This window comes from Peromyscus californicus, unplaced genomic scaffold (assembly GCF_007827085.1).
Source record: "Peromyscus californicus insignis strain IS unplaced genomic scaffold, ASM782708v3 Scaffold_8__1_contigs__length_139910024, whole genome shotgun sequence".
NCBI classification, from domain to species: Eukaryota; Metazoa; Chordata; class Mammalia; order Rodentia; family Cricetidae; genus Peromyscus; species Peromyscus californicus.
In genome coordinates this window covers 51,921,716-51,940,581 of record NW_026294606.1, presented here as the reverse complement: position 1 = coordinate 51,940,581, position 18,866 = coordinate 51,921,716, and the positions used below count along the sequence as shown (strand labels likewise).

Here is an 18,866-nt window from a genome sequence, read left to right as displayed (position 1 = left end):
ATACCCATCCATATTTGACCTTTAAAAAATCATTTTTAAATTTTTATGTGTATGGGTGTTTTGCCTGTGTATATGACATAGAAGCCAGAAAATGGCATCAGATCTCTTGGAATCTCCATGTTGTTATGTAGAATTGAACCTGGCTCCCCTGAAAGAGCAGTCAGTTCTATTGGTCACTGAGCCATATCCCCACATGATATTTTACTTTTTATGCTACATTGTGACAATTTATTCAATTAAAAAACATTTCATAAGTTTTTAATGACAAGATTCTGCTTCAATACCTTGATACTAGCAAAGAAAAGTAATAATAATGTAAAAGAGCAATCAAAATATAATTCCAGAGAAATAATAAAGATGCCCCTGTCCCTATAGTCATCATCTGCTTTTTTAAAATCAGTCATAGGATTAAAGTCTTGGAGAAAATCAAGAGGAAAAAGATAACCAAAAGGTAATACTCCACCTTCTGATGCCCATCTAACAATGAAAACAAGTAGTTTCTTCTTAGGATGTAATCAGGGACACAGAGTTGTAAAAAGAAAAAATTTATAAAACTAGTCCACAAATTAACATGAATATTTCAGGAGTGTTCATGATTACTTAATAACAAACAAACAAAATTGGAGAACCATAGTTTCATTTTTAGAACACAGGAAGATAAAGAACAATTTAGGAAAAATTATAAAAATCTCATCACAATATTTTAGAGATGAAAATCACCTCAGTGAGAGCCAGACTTAAGGAACACCAAGAGAGCAGTTGTCTTTGTTCACTTGTGTTGATTCCTTAGATTCTGACCACAAGGCTTCTGTTACTTGTTGTCTTAGCCTTTTTATTGCTGTGAAGAGACACCATGACCACAGCAACTCTTACAAAGGAAAATATTTGATTGGGGCTAGCTTACAGTTCAGAGGTTTAGTCTAATATCATGGCCGGAAGCATAGTGACGTGCTGCTGGAGAAGTAACTGAGAGTTCACATCTGGATCTGAAGGCAGCAGGAAGAGAGAGTGAGCCACTAAGGCTTGGCTTGCACTTCTGAAACCTCAAAGCCTACCCCCTAGTGACACACTTTCTCCAACAAGACTATACCAGCTCCAAGAAGGCCACACCTCCAATATCACCACTCTCTATGAATCTGTGGGGCCATTTTCATTCAGATCACCACACTGGGTTGAATTAAATTGCACTCAGAAGCTTATTGTGATAGAGAAGGAACATGTACAGAGGAAAGAACAGTGAGGAACTGGCCTCCACCCTGTGCCTAGAATGGGCTGACTTTGTCCTTTCTGTTCTTGCCACATAGATAGCTGCTAACACTTGCAAAGTAAACCATTTCCTACAGTTAGATCCTACCTTCTCAAGGTTTCACAACCTTCCTAAACAACACCACCATCAAGGAAACAAGTGTTCAAACACAAGAGACTGTGGAACACATTTCACATTCAAAGCATAATAGTAAGTATTGCTCATATGAAAGAAGAGAAAGAAAACTGCATTGTGCTCTGGTTTTACTTTGTAACTTCACTGTCCAAAATCATGGCTTTATTTATTTGTTGAATTTTATCATGTCTTTCACACTAAACATTGAATTAGGGAATTATTTTCACCTTGAATTTCTCCTTGCATTCTGAAAAATTCCCCACAAATACTATTTGTTAAAATAAGTATCTGTTTTCTAACCTTCAAAGCAAATGGATATAATGGTGCTGTTAACTTACTAGGACCATTTTGAACTGTTTTCCTTCAGTTTAAAAAGATCCCTCTAAAGAAGATTGATAATCAGTGGAGATACTCTGCATCTGCACACGGCTTGGTGACCCAGGCACCTTAATACTAGCTTACACCATCCGGAAGTAAAGCCTTCAGTAATGGCTTTGTGACTCCAGAGCAAAGCAGCTGTCCTAGAAAAACTACCTCCTTCCCAGCCCTGCTCAGCAGTTCTGAAGAAACCCTCCTCAAGCGATTTTCATGGTAGCATTTTAGCAATTGATTTACTAGAAGCCCAGACAATCTTTCACAGAAGCAGCATTGCCAAAGCTACTTTGGACTATTTGCTGAGACTTACATATCCTTGGCTGACTTCTAACTTGCTGTGTAGCCAAGGGTGGCCTTGAACTCCTGGTTCTCCTTTTACTCTCACATTCTCTGATTAGGGGTGACAGGCATTAGTGCCATCACACTCAGGTGAATGAGCTACTTTGATACTACCAAGTAGAGTACATTTTCTGTGGGGACACATTTCTGAATTCCAGGGATGGAGCCACATCTCGCTTGCTATCTGCATCAGTACCCTCATCAGCTAGTCTCCTCTGGAGGTTATTGGTCTTTATGTGTCTCCATCTCCTTACTGTTCCCTACTGGTGTTTTAACTAGATTCTTCATGTGTCCTGAGGATGAAAAAGTACCTGCACCATAGGCTTAGGTTCAACTACTTTGAGTGTTTAAAAATATGCCTGATACATAGCTGGAGTTCAAGAAATCCTAGCTGCTTATTATTGTGTGTATGTTCTGTAATGAACTGTTATATAGAAGTAATACAGTGAATGTTATAGACAAGGGGAAGGAAACATGTTATTGCCCCTGTTTGTTTCCTCCCCAAATAACCCACTGTTTCTCAGTTGAGAATTGTTCCATTGGAGATTACCTATATACAATGAGAAAATGGAAAGACCTTTGTTTACTCTCTTGCAAACAGTAAGTGAATGACAGATGGCAGCAGGCTTTGTAAATGTAGTCACCTTTACTCTATTAAGCCCTGGGAAAGGAATCATCATGACTGCTTGTTATTTACTTGCCTCTGTTTATTTTGTGTTAATGCTTTTTGAGGCTTGCCTGGCTCTGCCAGCTATTGGCAATAGCAAACTCTAGTTTGAAATTTATAGTAGCTATTTCTTCAGGTATTATACAGCAAGATTAGCTAATAGCTTATCAGATGCTTTACAGAGATTGGAAATGCCATGGAAAGGGGAGGAAATGCTAGGCATATTTTAAGTAGTATACTCACAGGTTGAAGTCACTTACCTTACAGCATATTTCTTATGAGGCCACATTGCCAAGGGCGAAAAGCTGCTTTCTCTGTTTCTGTTTGTGCATGATTGCACCACTGTGTACAATACATAGCTGTGTATTTTCTTCCTTCTGTATCTCTAGATGGAGAAACCTTTTAACGTTCCTGGAAATTGCTGTACTCACTTTTCTTGAAGCGTGTTCTTTGTAGGCACCCATTGCTGTAGTCATGAGCATATTCTTCCATTTTTGAGCTGAGTCTGGAGGTTGACAAATGGGTCTCTGTCTTTGTCAGCCATTGTTCAATTTGCTCATATTGATTATTGCAGTAAGTGTTTTGAATCTGTCTGGATTCTGCTTATCAGCACTTTTTTTTTTTTCATTTCACCATCTCTTTTTATCTACTTGGAGTATTGTTATTTCTTTGAACAGTAAGTGATAGAAAAAGATCTAATTCTGTTAATAATTCATGTGTTTGAATGTGAAATGCCCCCCTATAAGCTCTTGCATTTGAACACTTGGTCCCCAGTTAGTGGTGCTGTTCAGGAATATAATGGAATTATTAGGAAGTGGAGCCTTGCTGGAGGAAATAAGTCACTGAGGGTGGGCCTAGGACTTTCATATCCTGGCCCCACTTTCTGTTCATTCACTCTGCTTCTGGACTACTGATGGAAAGAACTGACCAGCCTTATACTCCTGCTGATATACCTTCTACACCATAATGGACAGTATTCCCTCTGGAACTGTGAGCCAAAATTAACCCTTCTTCGCTCTCCCTTTTTTTAAATTCATTTTACATACCAACCACAGATCCCCCTCTCATCTCTCATCCTGCTCTCCCTCTACCTTCCCTCCCACCCCTCCTCCTCTCCTTTGCAACAGAGTTCTCCCATGGGGGAAGAGCTAAGCCTGGTGCATTCCATTGAGGCAGGACAAAGCCCCTCTCCGCTTTTCAGGGGTGAGCAAGGTGTGCACCCACAGGTAATGGGGTCCAGAGAGCCTGCTCATGCATCAGGGATAGATCCTGATCAAAATGCCAGGGGCCCTTCAAACAGACCCAGCTACACAACTGTCTTCCGTATGCAGAGGGTCTAGTACAGTTCCATGCAGGTTCCACAGCTGTCTCTCTAAAGTTCGTGAGTTCCTTTGAGCTTGGTTCAGTTGTCTCTGTAGATTTCCCCATCATGATCTTGACACATACACACACACACACACACACACACACACACACACACACACACACACACACATACACACACACACACACACACACACACACACTGCACATGTAATCGCTCTTCTCTCTGGTGCATGGTTGTGGATCTCTGCATCTGCTTCCATCAGTTACTGGATGAAGGCTCTATGATGACAATTAGGATATTCACCAATCTGATTATCAGGGTAGGTCAGTTCAGGCACCCTCACCAATGTTGCTAGTAGTCTAATCTGGGGTTGTCCTTGTATTCCTGATCTCTCCAGGACCTTTATCATTGAAGGGGTGTTGGATTTTGTCAAAGACTTTTTCAGCATCTAATATGATCTTGTGGTTTTTTTCTTTCAGTTTGTTTGTATGGTGTATTACATTGACAGATTTTTGTGTATGTGTTGAACTATCCTTGCATCTTTGGGATGAAGCCTACTTGATCATGGTGGATGATTTTTTTTTGATGTGTTCTTGGATTAAGTTTGCCAGTATTTTATTGAATATTTTTGCATTAGTGTTCATGAGGGAGATTGATCTGTAATTCTCTTTCTTTGTTGCATCTTTGTGTGGTTTGTGTATCAGGGTAACTGTAGCCTCATAGACCCTGTAGCCTTGTAGAAGGAGCTTGGCAATGTTCCTTCTGTTTTTATTGTGTGGAACAATTTGAGGAATATTGGTATTAACTCTTCTTTGAAATTCTGGTAGAATTCTGTGCTGAAACCATCTGGCCCTGGACTTTTTTTGGTTGGGAGACTTTTAATGACTGTTTCTATTTCCATAGGAGTAATAGGTCTATTTAAATTGTTTATCTGGTCTTCATTTAATTTGGATATATGGTACCTATCCAGAAAATTGTCTGTTTCTTGTATGTTTTTCCAATTTTGTGGAGTACAGGTTTTTGAAGTATGACCTGATGATTCTTTGGATTTCCTTGTTGTCAGTTGTTATGTCTCCCCTTTCATTTCTGATTTTGTTAATTTGGATACTCTCTCTCTGTCTTTTGGTTAGTTTGGATAAGGGCTTGTCTATCTTGTTGATTTTCTCAAAGAACCAACTCTTTGTTTCATTAATTTTTTTGTATTGTACTCTTTGTTTCTATTTTATTGATTTCAGCTCTCACTTTGACAATTTCCTGGCGTCTATCCTTCCTGGGAGACTTTGCTTCTTCTTGTTCTAGAGCTTTCAGGTGTGCTGTTAAGTCACTAGTGTGAGATTTCTCCAATTTCTTTATGTAGGCATTCAGCACTATGAACTTCCCTCTTAGTACTGCTTTCATAGTGTCCCGTTAGTTTGGGTATGTTGTACATTCATTTTCATTGAATTCTAGGAAGTGTTTAATTTCTTTCTTTGTTTCTTCCTAGACCCAGTGGTGATTCAGTTGAGCAGTGTTCAGTTTCCATGAGTTTGTAGGCTTTTTGTAATTTGTGCTGTTCTTGAATTCTAATTTAAGGCATGGTGGTCTGATAAAATACAGGAGGTTATTCCAGTTTTTTGTATCTGTTGAGATTTGCTTTGTGACCCAGTTTGTGGTCAATTTTAGAGAAGATTCCGTGGGGTGCTGAGAAGAAAGTATGTTCTCTTGAGTTTGGGTGGAATGTTCTGTAGATATCTATTAAGTTCATTTGAGTCATGATGGCTGTTAGTTCCCTTATTTCTCTGTTAAGTTTTTGTCTGGCAGACCTGTCCATTGGTGATAGTGAGGAGTTGAAGTCTCCCACTATTAGTGTGTGGGGTTTGATATGCAATTTAAGCTTTAGTAATGTTTCTTTTACATATGTGAGTAACCTTGTATTTTGGGCATAAATGTTCATAATTAAGACTTCATCTTGATGGATTTTTTTCCTGTGATGAATATATAATGTCCTTCTTGATCTCTTTTGATTAATTTTAGTTTGAAGTCTGTTTTGTTAGATATTAGGATAGCTATACCAGCTTGCTTCTTAAGTCCATTTGACTGGAAAGACTTTTCCCAACCCTTTACTCTGAGGTAGTGTCTGTCTCTGAAGTTGAGGTGTGTTTCTTGTATGCAGCAGAAGGATGGATTCTGTTTTCATATCCATTCTGTTAACCTGTGTCTTTTTATAGGTGAGTCGAGTCCATTGATATTAAGAGATATTAATGACCAGTGATTGTTAATTCCTGTTATTTTTTGGTGGTAGTGTTCTGTGTTTCCCTTCTTTGGGATTTGTTGGTGTGGGATTATCTATTGCCTGTGTTTTCATGGGTACATCTAACTTCCTAGGGTTGGATTTTTCCTTCTAATGCTTTCTGTAGGACTGGATTTATGCATAGGTATTGTTTAAATCTGGTTTTGTCATTGAATATTTTCTTTACTCTGTCTATGGTAATTGAGAGTTTTGCTGGGTATAATAGCCTGGGCTGGCATCCATGGTCTCTTAGTGTCTGCATAATGTCTGTTCAGGACCTGCTTTCAGAGTCTCCATTGAGAAGTCAGGTGTTAATTCTGATAGGTTTGCCTTTATATGTTACTTGACCTTCTTCCTTTGCAACTCTTAATATTTTTTCTTTATTCTGTATGTTTAGTGGTTTGATTATTATGAGGAAAGGGGACTTCTTTTTTTGGGTCCAGTCTATTTGGTGTTCTGTAACCTTCTTGTATCTTCATAGGCATTTCCTTCTTTAGGTTGGGAAAGTTTTCTTCTATGATTTTGTTGAATATATTTTCTGTGCTTTTGAGTTGGTATTCTTCTCCTTCTTCTCTCCCTATAATTTTTAGGTTTGACTTTTTCATGGTGTCCCAGATTTCCCGGATGTTTTATGTTATGACTTTTTTGGCTTTAGTATTTTCTTTGACTAACAAATCTATTTCCTCTATTGTATCCTCCATGCCAGAGATTCTCTCTTCCATCTCTTGTATTCTGTTGGTTATGCTTTCATCTGTAGTTCCTGTTTGTTTACTCAGTGTTAACTGGAAGCTTTCTCTGGTCTCGCGCAGCCCCTAGGTCTCACAGCCACTTATAAAAATAATCATTTGGAGGCTTATTAATTACCAATTGCATGGCATATGGCAGGCTTCTTGCTAGCTAGCTCTTATAACTTAATCTGTTTCTATTAATCTATGTTTTGACACGTGTTCTGTGCTTTACCAGTCTGCTGGCATGTTGTTCCTTGGGCGGCAGGCTGGTATCTCCCTGCCTCTCCTTTCTCTGCCTGTCTATCTGCTTGGATTTCTACCTGCCTCTAAACCAATGCAGCTTTATTTATCAACCAATCAGAGCAACACATATTCACAGCATACAGAAAGACATCCCACAGCAACTCAGATTTTCTATTTCCTGAATTCCCTTGATTTGTGTCTTCTTCGTTGTTTCTATTTCAATTTTCAGGTCTTGAACTGTTTCCTTAACCCATTTAATTGCTTTTTCTTGGCTTTCTTTAAGGGATTTATTGATTTCTTCTAATTTTTTGTTTTTCTTTTCCTCAATTTCTTTAAGGGAAAATTTTTCATTTCCTCTTCAAAGGCCTCTATCTCCATAAAGTCATTTTTAAGGTTGTTTTCTTCTGCTGCATCTATGTTGGTATGTTCAGGTCTTGCTGATGTAGAATCACTAGGTTCTGGTAGTGCCATATTGCTGTTTATGTTGTTGACTATATTCTTGTACTGGCCTCTGCCAATCTCTTCCTCCAGTTGGTGCAAATGGTGTCTGTGTCTCAGGGTGCCACTCTTGGTCCAGTCAGAGCTGTTGGCCCAATCGGAGCTGGCAAAGTCTGTGTCTCAGGGTCCAATTGGAGATCTTGGTCAAATCGGAGCTGGTGGAGTAGCTGTGGTCTCAGAAGGTGGGTGGGTTTGGGGGTGGATTGGGGCTTGTAGATTACAGGGTCCAGTAGGGAGGGTGGTAGTCTGGCCTGCTTTCACAAGTCCAGCCTGCTACAAATCCTTCCTCTCTTAAGTTGACAATATCAAGGTATTTATTGCAGTAACAAATCACAGAAACTAATATAATCGTCAAGAAAACACAACTGAAACAAGGAAGATAAATGCTGCTTTCATCAACTTAAGTAAAAAATTAAGTAATGAAGACTGCTGGGGGACAGCTGAGCACTGTGGTGAGAAGCAGATTCTTAAGACCACCCGAGTTCGGCACCTGTTTCTGCTCCTGAGCTATGGTCATGGTCTAGAGATAACCTCTTCCCATCTCTGCACAGGGTTACTGTAAAAAAATATATATGAATACATGTAAGTATAACTACATGCATCCAGTGCTGCATACAGGTCTAATCAATGAGATAATGCTAGTATATTCTCATTGTGTTAGAGGGAAAGGAAAGCCACTCATAATTGGATATCAGGAGTAAAGTACAGGATAACCATCCTACAGTCCATAGCCCCAGAGAGGCTAGATAACAAAGAGGGCCCAAAGATGGATGTATGGATTTTCCTGGAAGGGGAAATAGGAGAGATCTCCTGTGTAAACTGGGGGCAGAGTTTGGGGTGTGGGCAGATGGAAACTTGAGGGAGCGGGTTGGAGGTGAGACTGAAGGGGAGAATAAGGAAAGAGACATCTTGATTAGGGGGAGCGTTTCAAGGTTAGGGAGAAACCTGGTGCCAGGGAAACTCCCAGGAATACACAAGGATGACCCCAGCTAAGACTCCTAGCAGTAGTGGAGAGGGTGCCCGAACTGGCCATCTACTATAATCAGATTGGTAACTACTCTAATTGTCATCAGAGAGCCTTTATCCAGTAACTGATGGAAGCAGATGTAGAGACCCACAGCCAATCACGGTGTCGAGCTCTGGGAGTCCTCCTGAAGAAAGAGAGAAGGCATTGTATGAGCCAGAGGGATCAAGGTCATGATGGAGGAACCTACAGAAACTGCTGACATGAGCTCGTGGGAGCACATGGACTCAGAACTAACAGTTAGGGAGCCTGCATGGGACTGGCCCATGTTGCTTTGGAAAGGAGGCTCTGCTTTTGTTTTCACAGAAAGCAAGAGGCTATGGATTTGTTCCAGATTAAGATACATCAGGTTTGACCAGCCAAGACCGCCTGAAAGTTCTCCAATGACACCATGGCCCAGATAATTCAACATCCAGAATGGTTTCAAGACAACTGGCTTAGACAACACAGCCTCACAGACTACTCCATAATCCTAAAATTTTCTTTATGTCCCCATAAGAGTACAGCACCCTCACCCAGCAGGAAGTATTGTGAGAAGCTACGCCCAAATTCCCAAATATACCAAGCTGGCTTTGGAGATGGAATTGGCTCACTCCTCTAAACCCAAACATATTGCTAAAAAAAAAAAAAAAAAAAAAAAAAAAAAGTTGAAAGATTCTTCTGTCCCATATCAGAAGAACCCTCTGGTGTGGGATAGAGAAAAACCAATATTTTTATTTAAAACAGGTTGATTATAAATACAATCTCTTTTTAAAGAAGAAAAGGGGACAGTATAGATATAATAAGATGAAAGGGTAGATTAATGAACCTACTTTTAAAGAGCAACAACTTGTTTAGAATTGTTTTACATTGCTATGGATTTTAGTTTATTGATACAAATTTAAACTTAATTTTGTTATACTGTATATATATTTCTACTCTCATTGGAGGTATTATGTTTATGTAACTCATTTAGGTTGTAATGGATTATTAAGAAATACAGATTAATAATTAGTCTTCTATGATAGTCAAACTTATAGTCATGTTAAGTTTTCTAGGTATACATAGATATGATTCAGTTAGGTAGGTAGTCTTCAAACACTTTGAAGACCTACAGAATATGGCATTAAAATGTTTTAAAAATTTAGACTTTCTGAACAGTGAGATGACTGTCCAGGCTGCCAGCTATCTCTGTCTACTCTCTCGTCCTTCTCCCATTTCTCAGGTAATATTATATCCTTCTGAGGTCTTTGATGTAGTTGAAGACTAGATAGTTATAATTTCCATAGTTATGATAAAAGATAAGTTAGATATGAAACCTTAGACTCACAAATATAGGATAGATAGTTTATCTTCTTTAATTTTGCCAAATACAAACAGACTAGATATTATAACTATAATTCTTGCTTGATGATTGTTTTATTATATGTAATTTTACTATGTTAAAGTTAAAACCTTCCTTTTGGAAAAAAAGAAAAAAGGAAATGCTGAGGATGTCTTTCTGTATGCTGTGAATGTGTTGCTCTGATTGATTGATAAATAAAATGCTGATTGGCCAGTTGCCAGGCAGGAAGTATAGTATAGGCAGAATAAGCAGAGAGGAGAATTCTGGGAAGTGGAAGACTGAGAAAAGGAGACGCCGCCAGCTGCCGCCATGAAAAGCAAGATGTACAGATACCAGTAAGCCACGAGCCACGTGGCAAGGTATAGATTTATAAAAATGGGTTAATTTAAGATATAAGAACTAGATAACAAAATGCCTGCCACTGCCATACAGTTTATAAGTAATATAAGTCTCTGTGTGTTTACTTGGGTCTGAGCGGCTGTGAGACTGGTGGGTGAGAGAAATTTGTCCTGACCACAGGATCAAGGAAGCAGGTCAGGACCAAAAAAACTTCAGTTACAGGCCTAGGCCCTCTGCATGTGTGTGACAGTTGTGTAGCTTGGTCTGTTTGTAAGACTCCTACGCAGTGAGATCAGGACCTGTCCCTGGTCTTAACTGGCTTTTGGGATCCTGTTCCCCATGATTATTACCTTGAACAACCTTGATTCAGGGGGAGGAGCTCAGTCCTATCTCACCTTGATGTGCCATGTTTTGTTCAAGCCCATGGGAGGCCTGCCCCTTTCTGAATGGAGATGGAGTTAAGGGTAGATGGGGTTGAGGTGACTGGAGGAGAGGAAGGAGGGGAAATTGTGGTCAATATGTAAAAATAAATGGAAAAAATGTTAATTAAATAAAATAAAATTAAAAAATTAAACTAAAATAATTGAGCTAAAATAAATGACCCTATGTTCCTATTATTTAATACTATATGTCAGTTAAGACAGCTGGATTCATTGATACAGCACATACATTGTAGGTATGTACAGTCACTCATGTGGAAAGATCCAGAGATATATTTGTTTGAAACCATGTATATTATGATTTTTCTTCTCATTGAAAATATGTTTACATATGCACATAATTTATATTTACTTTCATGTTAGAGTCCAGAGCGTTATATAGGCATGTGAATAGGTTACTGGTGGGACAGGGTAGAACTACAGAGCAGGTAAGAATTTTGCCAGTTGTGCTGCCTGATCTGACTAGTTTTTGCTGAGAATGTGCTTGTGTATGGCTCATATGTTTGCATTTAAATATTCATCTAAAGCTTCAGTTAGCTAGGATGTGTATTTTTATCTCAGTGACTGGGACAGGGAAACCATCCAGATGAGAGGCCAGTAATGTTCAAGTTTGGGTATGAGGTCTACTTTGAAGCATACCAGTTACTTGTACAATTAGCATATGCCATGGTTAGTATTGATTGTCAGCTTAATAGGATTTAGAACTACATGTAGATGAATTTCTAAACAGTCTTATTAAATAAGAAACACAGAGCCAAATACAGAGGTGAAAGCCTTATCAGAGAAATAGGAATAGCCACCAGCTAACCTTAGCTCACCATGCCACCGTAGCTTCCCAAGAGAACCAGCTTCTTCCTGTCTAATCTGTGCCTTTATTGCCTTGCTGTTCTGCCTTCGCATTGGCTCTTAGCCTAGTCACCTCACTTCCTCATCACTGCCTGTCTGTACAGACCTCCAGTTCTCTGTGTTTGGTACTGGGATTAAAGGTGTGTGTCACCACACTTGTCTGTGTCCTTGAACACACAGAGACTTTGCCTGCCATGTGATCAGATTAAGGGTGTGTGCTACCACCACCTGACTTTTGTTTATAGCTGGCTGTCTATGTCCTCTGATCTCCACACAAACTTTATTTACTAACATACAAATAAAATATCACCACATTTCAGCATAAATAAAATATCACCGCAACCACATAGGACAGAAACCTCTGGCATTTCTATAAGGGAGTTTCTAGATTGGGTTAGTTGCAGTGGGACAGCACCATCCAATGGGCTAGAGTCTTAGACAGAATAAAAGGAGAAAGCATTCTGAGTACCAATATTCATCTATTTGGTTCCAAGCTCCAGCTGCAATGTGACCAGCTGCCTCACATGTGTTGCCATGCCGTCCCTACTATGGTAGACTATACTCTAAAACCATAAGCCAGGATAAACTATTTATGGTGTTGATTTTGTAAGGTACTCTGTCATACCAACAAGAAACATGTCTGTGCCTTAAATTTCTAATCTGAAAGTGAAGCAAATAGTACCTATATAGGTTTGCTATAGAGATTTGAAGAAGTATACCTTTGTAAAGGGTCTTAACATTTCTGGACTTGAAACACATCAGAGTGTTAGGTTTGCAGTCAGTGAGGAGGAGGAGGAGGAGGAGGAGGAGGAAGAGGAGGAGGAGGAGGAGGAGGAGGAGGAGGAGGAGGAGGAGGAGGAGGAGAAGCACACCAGGTATCATGGAGAAGTTAAGAAGCTGGTGGAATGATAGGGATACAGAAGGTAGCTAGGAATTTATAAGCCTTTCCTCTTTCCTTTTGACATGCATTTTGTAAGTCTGTAAGGAAGAAAACTGGGGCTTTTTCCTCTGCCCAGCAAGGGAGTCTATTATATATAATAAGTACTAGTAGACTATGTTAAAGCTTGGTTAGTTTTAATCACTTCTGAAAGTCATAATTTAAGATACTTAATACATTTATGAATCTTTTCAACTATTATCAAGTGTAGAAAAGACATGTTGCAACTAAGATGAAAAACCACAAACTATTGGACCTTAAAAGTATGCCACCATCTTGGCTTTAGGTTTGCAGAGCACATTGTTACTAAGTGTGCTTGTGGCCAATGTTCCCATGCTTGGGATTGTCAGAACCAGCCAAAGATGTTGCTTCTATGTAACTCTCTCCCCTTTATTACTAAGAATATGTAAGTGTCTTAGGCTATCATAACAAAGAAATGCAGCTTGCTGCCTTAAAAATTTAAAAAAAAAAAGACTTAATTCTCTCCTCTTGGAGTCTGAAGCCCAAAGTCAAGGTGTGGGCAGAATTGTTCCTTCTGGAGGCCCTGGGAGTGCATCTGTCACAGATCTCCCTCCACTTGCTGAAGGTAGCCAATAGCTGGGGCATCCTTTGAGTTGTGTGTTAGTCTAATCTGTTTCTGTCTTCATGAGACATTCTCCCTTGCCTGTGTTTCTTTGGATCTCCTGAAGACATCTGTAATTAGATTTAAGGTCTACACTTAGCTAGTATAATCGTATTTTGCTGTGTATGGGAAGGTTCTGTTTCCAAGTAAGGCTAGCATAGGTACCAGGAAGGTTGTCCTTGAGGGCAAACAATTTAGCTCACAACCAGCTTTAAGGAATTGGAGGGGGGGGGGTTGTTGTTGTTTATTTATTGTTGAGGCAGGGTCCCATGTATCCTATACTGGCCTTGGACCTGCTATATGTGGCCAAGGATGACTTTGAGCTCCTGATTCTCCTGCTTCCACTTCCAAAGTGCTAAGATTGCAAGCATATGCCATGACACTCAGTTTGTGCAGAACTAGAGATTGTGTGGTCTAGGCAAACACTGTTCCAACTGAAATACTTCCCCAGCTCTAATCCTACGGATTTTAACTACTGGCTTGCACATCAAATCTTTGTAGAGTGTTGTCATGAGGCAGGAAAAGGGTGATGGGGCTCCTGAGGGCTGTGTTTTTTCATTTTATAGTTTTGGTTTGTTGAAGTCTTCAGAAAAGAGCAAAGGCAAGGAAGTAACAGCTATGTAGTGTTTTGTGTTGTTCGTTTCTTTCTTTCTTTCTTTCTTTCTTTCTTTCTTTCTTTCTTTCTCTTTCTTTCTTTCTTTCTTCTTTCTCTCTCTCTTTCTTTCTTTCTTTCTTTTTCTCTTCTTTCTTTCTTTCTTTCTTTCTTTCTTTCTTTCTTTCTTTCTTTCTTTCTTTCTTTCTTTCTTTCTTTCTTTCTTTCTTTCTTTCTTTCTTTTTTAAGCTTACTGACTCCAGACAGTTTCATATAGGTCTTATTATTTAGGTGAATGTTCATAGTTGGTTAGCTTTATCCTTATTAATTCTTATAAGTAGAATAATTGTATTTCTTGACACTTTTTAACATCCCAACTACTTGATACAAGTAAGAGCTTCTTTTGCAAATTGTAATTTTTATACTATCCCATATTTTAACTTTTGCTTCTTTATCTTCTTTATAAACCTTCACAGTATTCATAGTTAAACCATAAACTCATGTTTATAGACCAATGTAGACATTTTAAGACCCTGTGAAAGATTTTCCCACAGAAAAATATAGAAACAGGGCTAATGAGATTGCTCAGTAGGTAGAGGTACTTGCCACAAAGCCTAACACCCCAAGTTTAATCCCTGGGATCCACGTAGTGGAAAAAGTCCTCCACATGCAGGTCATAGCACATATATGCCCCCATACATGCACACAATCACTAAAATATAGTAAAGATAAAGAAAATTATTTAAAAAATGTGATGATGGAATCTTTAATTGTTGAAGTTTATAATCTTGGACTTTTTCTTTAGTAAAGTTATTCATCAAAAGGTTTTTATTGCTAGCTCCTGCTCAAATGAATAACCCAGCTGCTTGTTCTTAGGAATGGTAGAGTTGGATGGAGGAAGGCTTGCACACAGTCACATTCTCAAGGCTCTGGAAATGAGAGTGGTAGGCAGATGTATTTTTATTAAGCTAGTTAATTCTTGTCTCATAATTGAGAAAATCTCTGGAGAAAGAGTGTGTATGTATGTGTGTCTACTGAAGTAATGTTCCAGGCAGAAGAAAGAAGAAAGCAATGAGAAACCCCATAGTGGGTATGAGCTGGGGTCTTGGATAGAGGTGTTTGAAGACCAGGGAGTTACAGAGGTTCCAGCTCTTGGAGCCTGCTGGCAACAGGGGACATAAAGACATGGTCATCATTTCAACTGTGCCTTGTCTAAAATCCATACTTCCTAAACCATAAAGTGTTCTTACAGCATACCTATCATCTAAGTAATTGGCCTATCCAGCATGGCTTAGTATAGAACTTAGATTCTTTATTGCATATGTAATTGAGCTTAAGCTTAAATAGCATACATCTGAACTGAGGCTGAACAACCAGGATGCTCACCTTTTCTATTCCCTGAGCTTATGAATATTCTTAGGATTGTTGCTCTCTCTTGTTCACCATTTGCAAGACTTGGAAACCAGACCTCAGAGAGCAGAAAGGGCATCATGAATCAGTAGGTTTATTTATTATTACCAGTGTCCTGAGGGAGTATCGGGAGAGTATAGGATCTAATGCTGTCTTCACATTCTAAGGCATTTTTACTTAGCCTGAGAACTCTGGGGCCACTCTTGGGTAGAGCTAACACTGCATAAACAGGAGGCAAGTGCTACTCAGTGTTGGTACAGATGGTAGCCAGCTTCCTCTCCAGAAGATTCCCTACCCATACCTGGCTATAGGTATTACTTGTATATGTGAAGATGTGCACATCTAAAGACAGAATGGTTTCTTTGCTTGCACATACTCAGCTAAAACTATCCTTTTAGGCCCACAGATGACAGCAACCAGCCACCAGGGCGAGGTGTGCTATCTATGCATGGGCTGACCTATGGTGTGATCCGTGTGGATTCAGAGGAGAAGCTATCTGTGCTCACAGTGCAGGATGTTGGCCTTGTCATGCCTGGAGGTGAGTACAGCCCTGGGGTGTTTTCTTAGTTTGAGTGTTTATTGTTGTGATAGAATACAACTATAAACAGCTTGGGAATAAAAGGTATTATTTGGTTTATCTATTCTGGGTTACATTCCATTTAGGGAAGCCAAGGCAGGAACTCAAACAGGGTAGGAACCTGGAAGCAGGAACTGATGCAGAGAGGCTATGGAGAAGTGCTGTATATTGGCTTGCTCCCTTAGGCTTGCTCAATCTGCTTTCTTATAGAAACCAGGACCATAAGCCTAAGTTTGCCCTACCCATAATGGGCTGGGCCCTTCCACATCAATCAATGATGAAGAAAATGCCCTACTGACTTGCCTACAATTGAATCTTACTGAGTCATCTCCTTAATTGAGGTTCCTTCCTTTCAGATGACTGTAGCTTATGTCAAGTTGGCATAAAACCAACCAGCACATATATGAAGTAGACAGTGCTAGAATGGCCTTCTGATTCTACAATCGGTATATGCTTTTTGAACACAGGTTAGCATCTTCTCTTACTGTCCATCCCATTTCCCTTTATATGACATCTCAGGTTCAACACTGAAACTCCTAATATTAAGACGTTTCTGGTCAATCTTTAAACACCAAAAGCAATGTTCTCTCTCCCAAGAAAAAGAAACCAAAAATATTCATAAGGCTGGTGAAGGACATCTCTCCTCTGGAACCCTTTTCTCCAGGAAGACATTCCAGACTGACTCTGTACCCAGACGCTTGTCCTGAGATGCTTCCTTTTTTGCAGCCCAGACATCCTCTTCAATCATCTTAACTGATGCCTCAGCCCAAGCTAGACACCAAAGCTCAGCCTCATGGAAGGCTTTGAGCAGTATGTATGAAACCTGAGGAATAAGAGTTGTGTTGTATATACTGTTTAGCATGAAAGCAGTATAGGGAATCACTTGATTGAAGAGACACTGCTGTGTCATACCCCCACCTTCCTCCCTAGCCCCTCTAGCCCCTCTAGACCCTCATATAACGTGCTTTGGTGTTTCTGAGCCACATACAAGTCTACAGCTCACGTTCTTATGGCCGAATGTTGTTCCTGATTCCTGTCTCACAAGGCCACACATATCAGCATATTTGTCCTCAATTTCTGTCTTCCAGCATGGAGCCACATTTCTTTCTCAATTAGAGTTGTTCTGAAGAATCTAGGCCTCCTTCTTTTAAGTTGCTCCATGTTCCTTCATACAATAGAGTGGCAAGTCCATATATGAACAGCACTCATTGTTCTATGTCTAGTTATACTACATAACAATATATAGCCAATTAGCTTCTCATGGTATCTTGGATGGGATCTGAGTACTGGGACAAATCTTGGTGGGTAAAAGGCCACACTGCTCTCATGGAATCACAGAGAGATGGAATTTTCACACTGTCTATCACAATCAAGTGTGTCTATCACAATGAAGTGGTCTTTCTGCTTGCCTAGTTCAAAGCATAACAGAAATAAAGCATGTCTCTTGTGCTCCTAATTCTCTATAGCTTTCTAACCGTTTCCATTTCACCTGCTGTCATGAAAGCTCTTTTAGAGTCAGAGCAGCTTAGGTCTCTAAACTCCAAATTCAGGCTGTCCAGGATTAGCCAGACCACCTAACTCTGTTGCTTTACTTTACGATGCCAAGCAAACTAGTCTTTAAGCAAATGGATTCTCATGCTGGAGGCATCAAAAGATTCAGGTGACATAACAATGAAAATCTTTGTTTTTCAAGTCACCTACAGCATCACAGGTTTCTTTTCAGAAATTTCTTTTTTTTTTTTCCTTTTCAGAAATTTCTATTCAGAAATACTCCATGGTATAGTATCATATCAAAGAAACATACCCCACATCCATGTCTACTTGTATATTGTCTTTCTTGGATTGGGCTTTTTAAACACAACGATAGGATATAGTACACCATGTTTTGTGTCTTATGTTCATTTGTTAGCACATAAAGAACTTTAATCTTTCCATGATGTACAATATTGCACAGTTTGAATGCACAATAATATATGCTTTCCACAGTTGGGGGAGTTGTACTCTTTGCTGCATTCTGATGTGAAGGACCACATCTGAACTTCATTCTACAAGGGTGTGGGAGTATAATGAAAAAAAATTCTCAGAAGTGAAGTGTTTCTTTTTTATTATTTAAGAATTTCACATATATATAGCTGTTTTGATCAAATCTACCCCCATTTCTTCCTCTGCAATTCTTTCCCTATGAACCCAGTTTACCTCCACCTTTATGTGCTCTCTCTCTTTAAATTTTTGTATGTGTATAAGTGTTTTGCCTGCATATGTGTCTGTGTACCATATATGTCTGGTGCTCAGGGAAGCTGGAAGTGGATGTTGGATCCCTTGAGGTTGTAGTTACAGATGGTTGTAAACCACCATGTGGGTACAGGGAATCAAGCCTGGGTCATCTGCAAGAGTAGCTAGTGCCCTTAATACTGAACCATCTTTCCAATTGCCTCTTTTTGTAAACCCACTAAATCCACTTAGTGCTGCCTGTATGTACATGGGTATAGGGTCATCATGAGCAGCCTTTTAGGGACTGCATTCTTGAAGAAAAACTTACTCTTCCTCCTGAATCAGCCATCAGTTGTCAGTAACTTCAGCTAGGGTAGACCTTTATAAGCCTCTTTTCCTATCTACGCTAGGATTTTGACTGGCTTAATCTTAGTTGTAGGTCTGTGTCTGTTTCAAGGACAGCATGCCCACCTCATTTTGATTATAGTCAATAGTTTCCAGAAAGCCTGTAAGAATTCATACTCCTGGCAGTGATGGGTGTTAATCCCACTTTCTCTCTGCCTTTCCCATCAGACTTCTTGATGTTTTCTAGTTGATAAGTGAAGACATTTTGGTCTACTTTTTGTTTTGTTGATTGTGTTTTCTGCTACTAGAAATTAAACCCACACCCTCACACATTAGGCAGGTATTTTACCATTGAGCTGCCTGCTGCCTCCC

General features: G+C 39.5%; 1 protein-coding gene across 6 annotated transcripts in view; it reads left to right on the top strand.

Annotated features, from left to right (window-relative positions):
- Dip2c (disco interacting protein 2 homolog C) overlaps positions 1–18,866 on the top strand; it is a 438,929-nt gene that overhangs the window by 335,575 nt on the left and 84,488 nt on the right. For all 6 annotated transcript variants that reach the window (XM_052729332.1, XM_052729331.1, XM_052729329.1 and 3 more), the window contains one exon: positions 15,760–15,899. In XM_052729332.1, the coding sequence (XP_052585292.1) occupies positions 15,760–15,899 (140 nt within the window). The remainder of the gene's footprint in view (positions 1–15,759; positions 15,900–18,866) is intronic.